Genomic DNA, 15,429 nt, shown 5'->3' with positions numbered 1-15,429 from the left:
AGCTTCTGAAAAACATTTGGATAGATAAGTCACTGGGACCGGAGGGGCTATACCCCAGGTTACTACAGGAGGCAAGGGAAGAGATTGCTGGGGCATTGACGATGATATTTGCATCCTCCCTGGCCACAGGAGTGGTACCAGAGGATTGGAGGATGCCTTGTTCAAAAAAGGTAATAGGGATAATCCTGGGAATTATAGACCAGTGAGTCTTGCACCAGTGGTGGGCAAGTTATTGGAGAGGATTCTTAGGGACAGGACTTACAAGCATTTGTAGACGCCTAGTCTCATTAGGGATAGTCAGCATGGCTTTGTAAGGGGCAGGTTGTGCCTCACGAGCCTAATTGAGTTTTTCGAGGAGCTGACGTGACTGGAGGCTATCAATACAAGATGGTCACAAAGGAATCTAAATGGGAATTAAGGAGAAACTTATTTTGAGAGGACCTAGTATACGCTATAGCCTCTGTTCCAAGTGGGAGACCCCAATAAAGGTGCTTCCTGATGAACCAGTAGTGCTACTTTCTGTAGTTAGCAGGATGCATCACCTGTTTGTGTTGATAATTATAGATGTGTGACTCAAACCTAAAGTCTGGGTAGACCAGGTTTTTTTGATAACTTCCTGTTTTGAGTTGCATTCACATACAAATAAACACCTTGGGCATGAAATGACTTACTACAAATTTCAGTGAGGATCTGCCCAATGTTAAGATATCTTTATTAGTCACGTGTACATCGGAACATATAGTGAAATGCATCTTTTGCGTAGAGTGTTCTGGGGGCAGCCCGCAAGTGCCGCTATGCTTCTGGCGCCAACATAGCATGCCCACAACTTCCTAACCGGTACGTCTTTGGAATGTGGGAGGAAACCGGAGCATCGGGAGGAAACCCACAACACTGCTAAGTTTGAGAAATACATTAAAAATGGGATAACTTTGTGCTCTGAGAGTTTAAATCCTGTATCACTGACCGTACACATGATATAATTCCTGTCTCTTGCTTATGGTCTTTATTAAAATTCATATCATTTGCATCCTTTTTGGAGTTTCACAGAGATAAGCTGAGGTTTAATACGATGGAAGATTATTGTCTTGTTGAAATGCATAAAGGGTCATTTTATTTCTAAACAGCATGGTTTATTAGTGTTTAGCCTGTGCTATTAACACCATTCTGTAATTTTTTTTACATCTTTATATTGGAGGCAAGTTACAATAAGATGCAAATTTACTACTCTCTTTCCGCCAGAAAGGTGGGTTAGGGTTAGATTTAGTAATTTTTCTATCGCATTGACACATAACATTTATGATTAATTTAAAAGCTGATTAAATAGTTGTAAAACGTGGAGAGACTAGAGTCAAGAGGTCCAGCTATTGGGTGTAGCTGAAATGTTATGATAACATCTCTTGCAAAGGCAACGAGGTGAATCTCTGCCACATCGACACACAATTTTCAAATAGTTTTTTTAAACAAGGTTCCTTGAAGTTTAGAGATCAATAATCCACTTTAAAAATGTGTAGCTGGCTTTAACCAACTGAAATTACTGTGGCAGAGCTTTCAATAAGGGAATGGATTGGCACTAAAAGGAATAATTTACAAGGCTAAGGCGAACGAGTGAGGAAGAGGGTGTAACCAGATTTCTCTGTCGAAAGCCTCTCTGTACCACAACAAATCTATGATTGTGGTTACAGTCACAAGGGTGAGGACATCTTGATAAGTACGTTTGGCTTCCTTTAGTACACGTACTAGAGATTAATATGGAAACGGTTTTACGTCAATTAGCCGATTGTTTGCAATATAAACATTTGATGTAATGACGGCGTTTTATTCTTTCATGTGCTTCATAAATTGTAATGAATTACTGGACATCAACAACTGCTTTCACACTAACATTTTTCCCTTGCATCCCTCACTATTCTTTTGCAAAACACTTTTTCCTGCTGAACTTTCTTGGTTCCTTCCCGTGATTTCCAGCCTCACACAGCTCTCGCCAAAGTGACGTTCAAAGATAATAACTTTGCAAATTGCATAAAAGAAAGCTGCGGGACCAGCAGCATCTGAGGGGGAGGAGAGGAACTGTGCACGTTTTGGGTCGAGAGCCCACGTCAGGACTCTGTAATTCCCTCCCCGTGATCTCTCTCCCACGGATACCATCGAATAATGACAGCACTTGTTCCGGGAGGTCCCAGAGCCCCGGAGGATGACCACTCCTCCCGGCGCTGGGTGAGACAACAAGTCCACTCTTGCTCACTGATGTGACCTTCTTGGCGTTGCAGCCCAGCCCTCACGGCTGGTGGGTGGGGGGGGGGAGCTGAGCGCACCATCCAATCAGAGATCGGATTGCACGAACGAGCGCGGGGGATACAACCAGCTGCGGGTGTAACGCCGGCTCTGATTGGCTGGGCGGGGAGGGCGGGACCAGCGAGCGCTCGGTGACGTCGCGGCCACATCGGCTGAAGTGAGGCGATGAGGGAGCGATGGAGCGGCGGCCCTCGAAGCTCTGCGGCTGACGCGCACTGAGGTACCGGCTCACCGAGTGACGGACAACTCCCCGGGCCGTTCCCACTCGCCACAACCGCTGCTGGTGTCCAACTTTTCCGAGCCGGCCTGCTTTATCCCGCAAGTCCGGGCCAGCGGCCGCTGAGCCGCCGCGCTGTCGGCCGACCGTTAGCGCCGGCTGGGTCCTCCCCCCACCCCCGCTGCCCCGGGCCAGGGATGTCACTGGCGCTAGGCCGCTACCCCTCCGTTCAACTCCGTACTCACCCGCGGCTCCCGCCCCGCCCGGTGCTTGATTGGTGCGGAAGTTCTGGCAGCCGTCCAGTAAACATCCCGACTGGGGACCCCTCCGTCTTCTGATTGGTCGGCTGGCCTGCCACTCAAGGAACTGTCAGCTGCAGTTCACATACAGTTTCTTCCTTTTATATTTCTGGCGACTTTTGGCGAAGGAATGTAAAGATGTGCAGCATTTTCAAATAGCCAGACGTTACAGACCGTGCACATGCATCAGTGCAATTGCATGACTTCTGTGGATACACTTGAAGAATCTGCACAGTTCATGATAAAAAAGACACCTGATGCTACCTAAACCCCTGTGATGTTTGGAATTAATTGAAAACTCAGTGAATTTGCATGGATTTTTAAAAAAATCCCTATAATTTATGTTAAACTAATAGATTTGTCATTACCTCTATACATCTTATACAGAGGTTTGCAATAAAAATGAAGATAACTTCTGCACAGATCTTGCTATGTTTCAAGAAAATAGGGACATTTGCATTGTTATTGGTGACTTTCATCTAATGTCCTTTAGGGAAATAAACCTCATGTCTTTCCTGGTCTATCCTGCTCCGTTGTGACGTGGTTGTCTCTTTTAGTTTCTTGAGAAATGGCCTAGCATTCACTCAGTTTAAAGGCAAAGGTTAGGCAATAAATAACTGGCTTTGTCAGTGATTCCCACATTCCATGAATGAATAATGATTTCAAGGTAACCAATGGAATTTATTAGTACTTGTTATTGTATTGGTTCTGTCACCCTTTGTCAAATGAAATATGACCACTTGATAAGGTTCTGGTTATTGATAGACTTGTCCGATTACCCTGGCAACCTTCAGGTGTGTGGAGAAAATTGGGAAGAGTAAAAAGACATTTGGACAGCAACATTTTTTTGCTTTTGTTTTGCCTTGGCTTTTGGTGATTTGTAGGCATGAACACTGTAAGGTGTGCAGTTACAAATTTCACCACATCTGCTATTGTTATGCTCACACATTTTGAAAATATCAGCTGCACAATTTATTGTGCATTCTAATTTAGCATCTTAAAGCCTGGATATAACTCTCTCTTACTTCATCCAAGCCCCATGTGTGAACCTGTGGCTGTAATACAGATCACTGAGGAACACCACCTGTCATATTTTAACAATTAAAGAGGTCTTTGCCCCTACTGATTCCCCATTTACCAATCAATTGGTAACACTTGTTGCAGGGTTCCCACCAAATGGTTCCATTCCAGTAATGCTTTTTTGTGCAACCTGGATCAGATGGCTTCTGGACATCATCTTTTCACCTTGCCAGTGTGTTCTTCAAAATTTCCAACCAGACAGTCTCTGATCAGCCGATAATTGGATAAGGCCTCAGTCATCATCGAGGGTGTTATTAAACTAAAAAGTTTCTCCCTCCCTTCCACCCCAAATGGGATGATATTTGTAATTTTCCAAAAAAAAAAGCTACATTTCCTTAATTAGGAGAGTTTTGTGAAATGATGTCTGATGAACCCATTGTTTCCTCAATTGTTGTACTCTTTGAACAGATGAGGCCTATTTCTGCTCCTTGGTTTTGCATTCATATGTTGGCTTCTCGTGGATTTTGTTTTATTAAGGGTAATGAGATGCAAAATGATTGGATGTAGGTTTATAGCACCACAAAATGCAGGCTAATTACTGTGTAATCGATCTACTATCAATCATCAGCAAATTGATGGAAAGTATTGTTGACATGCTATCATTTAGCATCAATAGTTTCACTTGGCACGAGATCTCTTCACTATCTTGGCCCAAACAAAGTGAGATCGATTGCCTTTAACATCAAGGCAACATTTGAATGATTGCGATATCAAGGAGCCCTGGTAAAGCTGAACTCAGTGGCATTAAAGGGAAAAACACTGCAGTAGCTGGAGTCATGCCTGGTGTAAAGATAGTCGTGACTGTTGGAGGTCAATCATACGAGCCACTGGACATAATTGCAGAAGTTACTCAGGGCTGTATCCTAGGCCCAACCATCTTCAGCAATGACCTTCCTTCCATCATAAGGTCAAGACTGGGAAGGTTGTACAAAGTTCAATACCACTCAGATGAAGCAGTCCATTCTGCGTGCAGCAAAACCTAGATTACATTCAGGCATGAATGTGACAAATAATATTTCTGCCACAAATGAGCCAGGCAATGACCATCTCTAACCTGAGAGAACCTAATCACCAACCCTTGACCTTCAACAGTATTACCATTACCAGGTCTCCCACCATCAACACCCTGGGCATCCTCATTCATCAGAAACTTAACTGAACCAGCCACATAAATATTATGGCTACAAGAATGAGTCAGAGGCTGGGCATCCTGTTGCCAGTGACTTGCCGCTTTGCAGCCCAAAGTTTTCCATTGACTACAAGGCACAAGTCAAAGTGTGGTAGAATACTCCCCACATATCTGGATGACTGCAGCTCCAACAACTCTCAAGAAGCTCCTAGGACAAAGCAGGCACTTGACTGGCATCTCATCAGCACCCTAAATATTTATTTCCTATCCCACCTCATGCCATGAGTGCAGTTTATGTCATCTCCAATTTACATTGCTAGGCTACTCTGACAGCACTTCCTAATCCTGTCACCTCTACCTCCAAGAAGCACAAGAGCAATGAGAAAACCACTCTCTGCAGGTTCCCCACTGAGTCATATACCATCCTGAGTTAGAAATATATTGCCATTACTTAATTCTTGCCGGGTCTAAAGCTTGGAAGTCCCTTCTTGATAGCACTGTGGGAGCCCCTCACCAAAAGGACTACAGTTGTTCAGAGATGACTCAACATCAGTTTCTCAGGGGCAACTAGGGATGGGCAATGAATGTTGGCCTCGCCAGTGATGCCTGCGTTCCAGAAAATAAATATTAAAACAAGATCATGTACCTTTGATGGAGCTGCAACGACAAACTGGACCCCCTGAGAAAAGGCAAGAAAATAGCCAAAGATACTTATTTGCCCTTTAGAAAAGGATGATATCAACGATGTTTTTGGTGGAGGACACATAAGATAAGATTTCTTTATTAGTCACATGTACATTGAAACACACAGTGAAATGCATCTTTTTGCATAGTGTTCTGGGGGCAGCCCGCAAGTGTCGCCACACTTGCGGCGCCAACATAGCATGCCCACAACTTCCCTAACCTGTATGTATTTTTTTGGAATGTGGGAGGAAACCAGAGCACCCGGAGGAAACCCACACAGACACAGGGAGAACATACAAACTCCTTACAGACAATGGCTGGAATTGAACCCGGGTCGCTGGCGCTGTAAAACGTTACGCTAACCGCTACACTATCTATCCCTGGAAATGAAATGCGAGAAACTAACCCCAAAATAGGCAGTTGATATTATTGATGTACAAACCTGAAGTTATATTCTCTGCAACCTGTGCAATATAAACTACGTGCAGTACGTCATTTATGGAGCTTGGCACAAGCTACCAGCACCTGTGTTCCAGCTGATGGATTTTTAAGGTTGCATATTGTTGGTTGGGCAAACCGTAACTTTAAATGTTTTGTTATGCATGGCCTCGCCTCTCTCCATTTTTGTACTTTTTTCAGCTTCATAGCCATCCACGATTTCAAATTCTGCCTTTTGTACAATCACGGTGAAGGTTGACCATGATATCTGCTGCTGGGGCCATAATTCTGGAATTTCCCCTTTGAACCTCTCACCTCACTTTCCTTCCTATAAGAAACTCTTCCCCTAACCCCCCCTCCCCCTCCCTCCTTTTAATGTGGCTCAGTGACAGGTCTTGTTTGAGAATCATCTTGGAATGTTTTATTGCACTACAAAGTGCTACATAAAAATCAAAGTGATGTTGCTGCTATCAGACAGAGATTGAATCGGTGTTGTATAGGATTCCCTTTCCTGATAAATCAGCATGTAATCTAGGTCACAGGTCCTCCCTAGGTTACGAATGCCCAATTTATATACAGCCCGTACATTTCAACGAGTGTTTGGGAGACCGGCAGGATGGATTTGCCGTCTGCTGTGGGGCTGCAGGCACCTTCTGCCGCCTGGGAATTCAGATAGCAGCCACGTTTCTGACTTGCGAACTGTCTGGGTTTCAAACGGTTCACAGGAACGGAACCCTGCTTTAAGCTGGTTCGGTGAGACAGCTACATTGTCAGAAGTAAAAACAGAAAATGCTGGAAACACTCAGCAGGTCAGGCAGCATCTGTGAAGAAAGAGAATTCTGATGAAGGGACCCAGAACTGAAGGATCAACTCTTTCATTGTCCACAATGCTGCTTGACCTCTGAGTGTTTCCAGCATTTTCTTTTCTTATTCCAGATTTAGATGCTTGCACTTTTTGATTTACATTGTCAGAGGTGAAATGTTTTATATGTCTTTTAAACCTAGTTTGTCTGTGTCTTTTTGGATGGTTCATCTTATGGTAAAATAGATCATTAATTTAAAAATCTTTCTATTATTCCCTCCCATCACCACTTCCCACAGAGCCTTCAACTTTTGGGTCCCTGAAACTGCAAGGGAAGTAGAAAAATAAAACTTGTGACCTTGTTGTATAGTTTCTCCGGATCATATGGTTGTAATGAAACCACCAGCTATGCTGAATAATGAAACCTCAAACACTTCTATTTCTTGAAGATCAGCAGGGATGTTATTTTCTTGATCTAATGTATTTTCTTTTGCCTGACAGGTGCCTATTACGATGCAATGGAAACTTTTGCAATGGATTGTAAGGGCAGTCGCTGTTAAGGAGTAGCAAAGCCAAACACAGTGTGTTATTTTATCAAGTACAGTTGAAACTCCTTCCAAGTGTAAACCCTATTTGTTCAGATAAATTTACAGAACTTTGTGTTTGAAGCAAACTTGCTTGTGGATGAATTGGAACTCACCTCAAAAAGAAAAACTGTGGAAACATGTTTGCCAAATTGAAGAAGAAGATCGCTGAAGAGGCAGGAAGCACCTCAAAGCCTGGTATGGGACGGATCCCAAGATCAATCAGTAGAGACTCCATTACCTCAGTGGGAGCTGACTCGGGAGATGACATTGTACGTATGGTGATTTCCGTCATTTCGTAGATTATTTGATGTGCCTAGAGAAGAAATCTTAGAAGTGGCTTTGTAAAGCTACAGGATAATTTCATCAGTCTGCATCTTAAGAACATAAGTAGGGGTAGATCATATGGACTGTTCCTGTGTATCTTCACATTTACATCCAGCCCCCATATCCCTTGGTTCTCTTGTGTCCAAAGTCCATCACTCTCAGTGATGATTGAGCATCCACAGCCCTCTGAGGTAGTGAATTCTAAAGGTTTTCAATTATTGTTTGTCTGTTACTGCTATTGAAACATACTAATGTAACATCTTTAACATACTTTTTGAGGCATTTACTTTATATCTATGTAGCTCTAAAGATTGGAGCTATAAGAAGATAGTTTCATCTGCATCTAACCCTAACCCTAGAACAGTAGAAGTTCTTACCTGGGAATTGGTATTGGTTTATTATTGTCACTTGTACCAAGGTACAGTGGAAAGCTTGTCTTCCAAACTGATCGTACAGGTCAATTCATTACACAGTGCAGTTACATTGAGGTAGTACAGAGTGCATTGATGTAGTACAGGTAAAAACAATAACAGCACAGAGTAAAGTGTCACAGCTACAGAGAAAGTGCAGCGCAATAAGGTGCAAGGTCACAACAAGGTAGATCGTGAGGTCAGAGTCCATCTCATTGTATAAGGGAACCGTCCAATAGTCTTATCACAGTGGGGTAGAAGCTGTCCTGAAGTCTGGTGGTACGTGCCCTCAGGCTCCTGTATCTTCTACCCGATGGAAGAGGAGAGAAGAGAGATTGTCCCGGGTGGGTGGGGTCTTTGATTATGCTGGCTGCTACACCAAGACAACGAGAGGTAAAGACAGAGTCCAAGGAGGGGAGGCTGGTGTCCGTGATGCGCTGGCTGTGTCCACAACTCTCTGCAGTTTCTTGCGGTCTTGGACAGAGCAGTTGCTGTACCAAGCCGTGATACATCCAGATAGGATGCTTTCTATGGTGCATCAGTAAAAGTTGGTGAGAGTCAAATGGGACTCAAGGGGGCTGTGTGCCACAATAAAAATGTATAATGTGGAGGTGTTGAAAACAAAGACATTTCTAATTCAGTGTGCTTTCAGATATTTTCTACAAGGGTAAATAGAAGTATAACTAAAATAAGAGCAGCCCTCAAACAGGCTAAACAGTCTTTCTGTGCTGCACTTTCGATATATGTCCAAATTTATTTAAAAAGTGCACTTCATTGCTGAGTTTGTTGGATGCAGTATAATTTTAGCTGTACTCATGTCAAAAAACAACATTAGGTTTCATGCTGAAATTGGAGGCAAGACTTTAGGGATCAATGGTATTAATTTATTCATTCAAACTTTGGGACAATATTTCCTTACAGAATCAAGCAGAGGGTCGGGAAAGTAATTTTGGAATTAAGTAGGATCTAATGACACAAAACTAGGTTGGACTGTAAATTGTGAGAAGGATGTAAAGAGACTTCAAGGTGATTTAGACAAATTGGGTGAGTGGATAAATAACTGGCAGATGTGCATGTATAACATGGTTAGGAAAACCAGAAAGACAGTATTATTTAATTATTGATGCACAAAAGGACCAGAGTGTTGTTGTACACCAGTTACTGAATGTCAATACGTAGGTGCGACAAGCAGATAAGAAGGCAAGTGGTATGTGTGCCTTCATTGCAACAGGTTTTGAGTACAGGAGCATGGATGTCTTGTTACAATCACATAGAACCTTAGTGATCCCTCAGCTGTAATACTGCCTGCAATTTTGTTCTCTGACTGTAGAAAGGGTATACTTACCATCGAGGGAGTGCTGCAGAACTTCACCAGACTGATTGCTAGAATGGTAGGACTGATGGAGGAGAAATTGGGTCAACTAGGCCTGTATTCATTAGTGTTTAGAAGAATGAGAGGAGCTCTCTCATTCTAAAACAGAACCAGACAGACTGGATGTTGGTAAGATGCTTCCTCTGGGTGGAGCGGGGGGGTGGTGGTCTAAAGCCAGGGATAACAATATCAAGATACAGGGTAAGACGTTTACGACTGAAATGAGGAGAGATTTCTCCAGTCAGAGAGTTGGTGAGCCTGTGGATTTCTCTACCACAGCAGGTAGAGGCAGACCAAGTTGCTGAATATATTTAAGAAGGAGCTAGGTGGATTTTCATACGCAAAAAAAACATCAAGAGATATGGGGAGAGAGTGGGAAGGTAAAATAGAAGATCAGCCATTAGTGTACTGAATAGTAGAGCAGGCTCAAAGGGATGAATGTCCTAACCCTGCACCTATTTTCTGTGTTTCTATGTAAACAGTCTTTCCAGGTGAAGCAGCGAATCACTTGCGCTTCCAATCTAGTTTACTGTATTCAGTGTTCCTCTACACTGGAGAAACCAAATGCAGATTGGGTGATCGCTTTGTGGAATACCTGCATTCAGTCTACCCTGAAGTGACCCTGAGCTTCCCTTGCCTGCTCCTTTAATTCTCCATCCCACTCCCACTCTGAGCTATCAATTTGTGGCCTCTTGCGCTGTTACAGTGAGGACCAGCACAAACAGTGTTACAGTGAGGCCCAACCCAACACAAACCTCATCTTCCTTCTGGGCACATTGCAGCCTTCTGGACAATATTGAATTCTACAACTTCAGGTAACTTGATCTCTGACTGCATCAGTCATCCATCTGTGATATTGGCTTGGCTTGTTCATTTTTTCTTCCTGTTTCTTTTTTATTCCTCTGGGGAGTGGAGGACACACCCATCCTGCCATGCTGGCATGTTCCCTGCTCTGCATTTTGCAACTCCCACATTTTGTTTATATTCTCACCCTCTAACTCCCATTCACTCATTGACAAGATAACCTTGTTTTCTTTAGCTCAACCCCATGGCCAGCCCAGTTTTACCCTATCCCTTCCCCCACCAGACTCCCCCATTCTCCCTGCAACTTAACAAGCTTCTTTGTCTCCTTTCCAGTTCTGACGAAGGTCTTCTACCCGAAACTTTTTGCTCAGTTTCTCTTTCCACAGATATGGCCTGACCTGCCAAGTACTTCTGGCATTTTGTGTTTCTATTTTATAATATAGCTTTTATATTCTTCCACTTGGATTGGTCTAAGTGTGTGGCTTTGTGTAAGCATTAAAGGCACTGAAAATGTGTTTCTTTCAGTGGAGCGAACTAAATACAAACTAGACCCAGACCAATGACATCTGGAGAAAAGGCATTCTCCAACAAACACAAAATAAGTTCTTGTATTATCTTGTGTTCTTGAATTTTTTCACGATTTGAAAAAGTGTTACAACCTTTGCAAGTTATTTTCTAAGATAGGTGCTGACAGTTAGTGTTGGAATAATGAAAATCCACCTTCTTGAAAAATATTGCAGTGACATAACCAGATAAGAAAGAACATTCTATTTCACTTGGTTATTGCCAATAATAGTCCTGCAGGGCTCTTTTGTATAACTGGAGTACAACCTATTACCTGTCTGTAAATGCTCCCTAATATAATAGAGTTCTAATGGTTAGAAATTTGTGGCTGCCTAGGTGTGATTTGATAATATACTATTGAAACTTTTACAAGCAAACTGCTTATAGAATCATTTCATTTTTTTACATATAAGTGAAGCTTGCAAACTGCCCTCTGTATCCAGTCACAGTACTGTACCAAAGTGATTTTGTATTTATTGATTTTTGGCTTCAAATCTCTGTTATTGGGAAAATAATCCTAATTAGCCTTCATACATAATGTTGCTATAATCAGCTCAGTTATAGGGCCTTGGTGAGACCACACCTGGAGTATTATGGAGACACAAGAGGCTGCAGATGCTGGAATCTGGAGCAAAAAACCAGGTGCTGGAGGAACTCAGTGGGTCAGGCAGCATCTGTGGAGAGAAATAGACAATCGGCATTTTGGGGCAAGATCCTTTATCTGTCCAGAGGAAGGGTCTCCACCCAAAACGTCAACGGTCATTTCCCTCCACAGATGCTGTCTGATCCGCGGAGTTCCTCCAGCATCCTGTTTCTTGCTCCTCAAGTATTGCACACAGTTTTGGTCCTTACCCAAAATTAGGATATGCTGCTTTTGAGTGGAATGAAGATCTGGCAGACTGGTTCCTGGGACGGATAGAGTGTCATATGAGGAGGGAATAAGTTGGGTGGTCTTCTATTCTTTTAGGGTTTAGAAGAATGAGAGCTGATTTCGTTGAACCATAACAAAATTCATGGGGGCTTATTGGTAAATATGAGAAGGATGTTTCCCCAGTCTGAGAAGTGTAGAACTAGAGGAGATAGTCTCAAAATAAAGTGTAAGCCATGCAGGACCCAGATGAGAGAATTTTTCATTCCAAAGATGGAGAACCTGTTGTATTCTTTACTCTAGTACTGTGGAGGCTCAGCTGTTGATTTCATTCCAAATTGAGACTGGATAATTTTTGGATATTGGAAGGATCAAGGGATATGGGATAGAGCAGGAAAATGGTGTTGAGGCAGAGGATCTGCCATGGTATTGTTGAGGTGGCAGAGCAGGCTCGAGGGGCTGATTGGCCCACTCCTATTCCTATTTCTTATGCCTTTATGTTCTTTTTATCAATGCACCTGGTGTTAATCGGTAGTTTTACTGTGCTTTATCAGTGTGGAATATGAACCACATTAGTATGTTGAAATTCATTCCTTAAGGAGTCTCTTTGTGAGTATTCTTGAAGTAAAAATTTCACAAGCCAGGAAACTGATCCTATTATTATTCATGTTCTGATTAACAGGGTGAATTTTTTGGTTTGCCAATCTCTAATCAGACAAGAACTGAATAGACACCATGATTAATTTGCTTGAGATATAATGTGACATAACATCAATTCCATTAGATTTTACTATCAGGCCACGCTCAGCAACTTTGACTCTCATTTTTTAAAAATTTACCAGCATTTAAATTTGCAACTGTTTACTTATCATTTTTTTTAAAAAATTGGTGCAGTGGTTTATCTTAGATGAAAGTAACTGTGACTTTTTGCTGACATGGGTACTTCATGGTCTTTCTGCACAATATTTGAAGGCGTTTTCTTTGCTCAGGCATCTCGAGCTTGGCTCAACCTATGGCCTCATTTTATTTGATGTGCACGACTTTTCCATGCCAGCAATCTCTCCAGAGGCAAAGAATGTCAAACTGACCCTTGCATTTGGCTGACAGCTTTGATTATTTTTCTTAAATACAAAATGCTTACTTTCAAAATATATTGGAGAACCACCAGTGTTGCTGCTCATAGTAAGTCATGTTGCGATGCTTTGTAGAGTCAGGAACATTTCCCTTTCATAAATCCATGTTGACTCAGTCCAATCCCATTTTTTTCAAGTGCCCTGTTACTTAGATATAGTTTCCAACATGTTTCCTATTATTGTTTTACAGTTCCCTATTTTACCCTCTAAATGGTGAGATTACATCTGCTAACTACCTTTCTAGAATATATGGAACCAGTACATCCACCATCTCCATAGCCCCCTCCTTCAAACCCTTATGGGATGCAGGCCGTTACTTCCTGGGGATTTATCACCTTCCACCGCCTTTAATCTTGCCTGTACTTATTTTTTACTGAGCTCTTCATTCACTCTTCTCTGCTGTTTCTGGGAGGTTGTGCGTAGACTGCTGGCTGTTCGCATTTGTCTGTGATTATCTAATAGAATGTACTAGTTAGTGACATGACCGAGTAACTTGGGACATGATGGAAACACAGAATAGTAAAAACACATGCAGTGGTGGACAACTTTGAATGTACAGACATTATTTATTGTCATTAGTGGTGCAGTTGTAATTTCTGGCCTTCCATGAAGACAAACACTCATTTATTTTTAAATTTCTTTGCCATTTCCTTATTCCTGAATATAATTTCACCTGTCTTAGTCTGTAAGGGACACACATTAACCTTAGCTAATCTTTTCCTTGTCACATATCTATGGAAGCCTGTCTTTATGTTCCTCACTATCAATGCCTTAGCCATCCTTCACTGAATTCTGCTCTTCCCAGTTCTCAGTCTTACTCCCTTTCCTCTGATTTAACTTCTCTTGAGAGCCTCAGCTGGATCATTTTTCTTTTTTTTAATGCCTTAAAAGGCTGGAAACGTACTTGCCAAAGTGATTAAAATTGGGGCTGTTCAGGATTGGAGAAGTGCAAATTTCTTCAAGTGTTTTTGGACAGGAGAAGATTACAGAGGTAGAAAAGGTAGTGGGGATGGAAAAAGGCCCAACTTAACTAGAGGCTTGTGCAACTCAGTGAGCAGAATGTGAAAATAACTGTACATAGTACTTGGGTTTATTTTTATTTTATTGATGTGCCAAAAAATGCCATTTTTGTTTTGTCAAACTGATTTTTCTTTTGCCTTTCTCCCTCCCCCATCCATCCCAATTTTACCTGAGAGGTTTAGGTCAAAATTTTCTCCCTGATTGTTATTGATAATGCTAAAATTTGAACATGAAAGTTAATTTAAAAACGGGGTTTTAACATAGCACTAAAAAAAAACAGCTTTAATGAAGTGGATCAGGAAAAGATATGGATTTGGTTCATCCAGTGACTATGTGGCAAACTGTATGTTGAGATAGCTGGAGCAGATCAAAGTTGATCCATGTTGCCATGTCGACATTTGGAAACTACTAATGAATTAACACATGGATCATTATTTCCATCAAAAGACTGTGGTTGCAAAAGTGCTTTCATTTGCAGAGAAGGTTTATTTACTTTAAAATAAATTAAGAAGATCTATTTTACTGTGGTTTAAACAAGAGAAGTATAATATATAAAATAGATAGTTTGCAATGATTTCAAATTTTAAACATCCTTTTGTTTTGTAAGGCCTCTGACAGCAGTTGTTCTCGAGAGGATTTGTCGTCTCAGCTGCTACGTCGAAATGACCAAATTCGAAAGCTGGAAGTTAAGCTGTCAGGTAACTCCTTTTATTTTTTTTAACTAAAATTTTTCCTCCCAAAAGAATTTAAAAGTGGAGGAATTCTTCACATTGAAATTAAATTTGAGTTCTGATTTAGTCATAAGGTTTGAATTTTTTGATTATAGCTGATAATTGAAAAAAACACACTTGAAGGCCTATTTAGAATTATTTTTTCCACCTCTGTTGGAAATATCCTTTTTATCGACCATGCATTTTACTGAAAGATTGTAGCTTTGACAATGTGGTTGTGCATAGACTGCTGAGTGTTCGCATTTGTCTGTGATTATGTAATAGAATGTACTAGATAGTGACATGACCGAGTAACTTGGGACATGATGGAAACACAGAATAGTAAAAACACAGGCAGTGGTGGACAACTTTGAATGTACAGACATTATTTATTGTCATTAGTGGTGCAGTTGTAATTTTATTATAAAAACAGAAAGTTTATTTTTAATAACTGAAAATACTTGATTTTGCCAAATGGGAGGAATCAAGCTGACTGACAGCTGGTGGTTCCATCGGGAACTGTCGGCTGTCAGGCATTTGCAACTTGGCTCATTTTGGACTTATGTCCAAATGTGGAAGCGCACTCTCTCCTCTGTCTGTCGATTCACCATTGAGCTTAGCGGCAGAGCCTTGATGTGCTGGAGAGAGGAGCCTGATGCGCTGTGCATCCTGTCCTTCAGTGTTACTCCATGCCTG

General features: G+C 41.7%; 1 protein-coding gene across 4 annotated transcripts in view; it reads left to right on the top strand.

Moving 5' to 3' along the window:
• The first annotated feature begins 2,401 nt into the window (after positions 1 to 2,401).
• golga1 (golgin A1) overlaps positions 2,402 to 15,429 on the top strand; it is a 60,955-nt gene continuing 47,927 nt past the window's right edge. For 3 of the 4 annotated variants that reach the window (XM_052036950.1, XM_052036951.1, XM_052036949.1), the window contains exons 1-3: positions 2,412 to 2,512; positions 7,443 to 7,797; positions 14,631 to 14,721. In XM_052036950.1, the coding sequence (XP_051892910.1) occupies positions 7,666 to 7,797; positions 14,631 to 14,721 (223 nt within the window). In that variant the 5' untranslated portion in view covers positions 2,412 to 2,512; positions 7,443 to 7,665. Of the gene's footprint in view, positions 2,513 to 7,442; positions 7,798 to 14,630; positions 14,722 to 15,429 lie in introns of all 4 variants that reach the window. The other variant, XM_052036948.1, reaches the window with a different exon arrangement.

This window comes from Pristis pectinata, chromosome 23 (assembly GCF_009764475.1).
Source record: "Pristis pectinata isolate sPriPec2 chromosome 23, sPriPec2.1.pri, whole genome shotgun sequence".
Classification (NCBI taxonomy): domain Eukaryota; kingdom Metazoa; phylum Chordata; class Chondrichthyes; order Rhinopristiformes; family Pristidae; genus Pristis; species Pristis pectinata.
The sequence above is the reverse complement of the archived record's forward strand: the minus strand, read 5'-3'. Positions and strand labels throughout refer to the sequence as shown.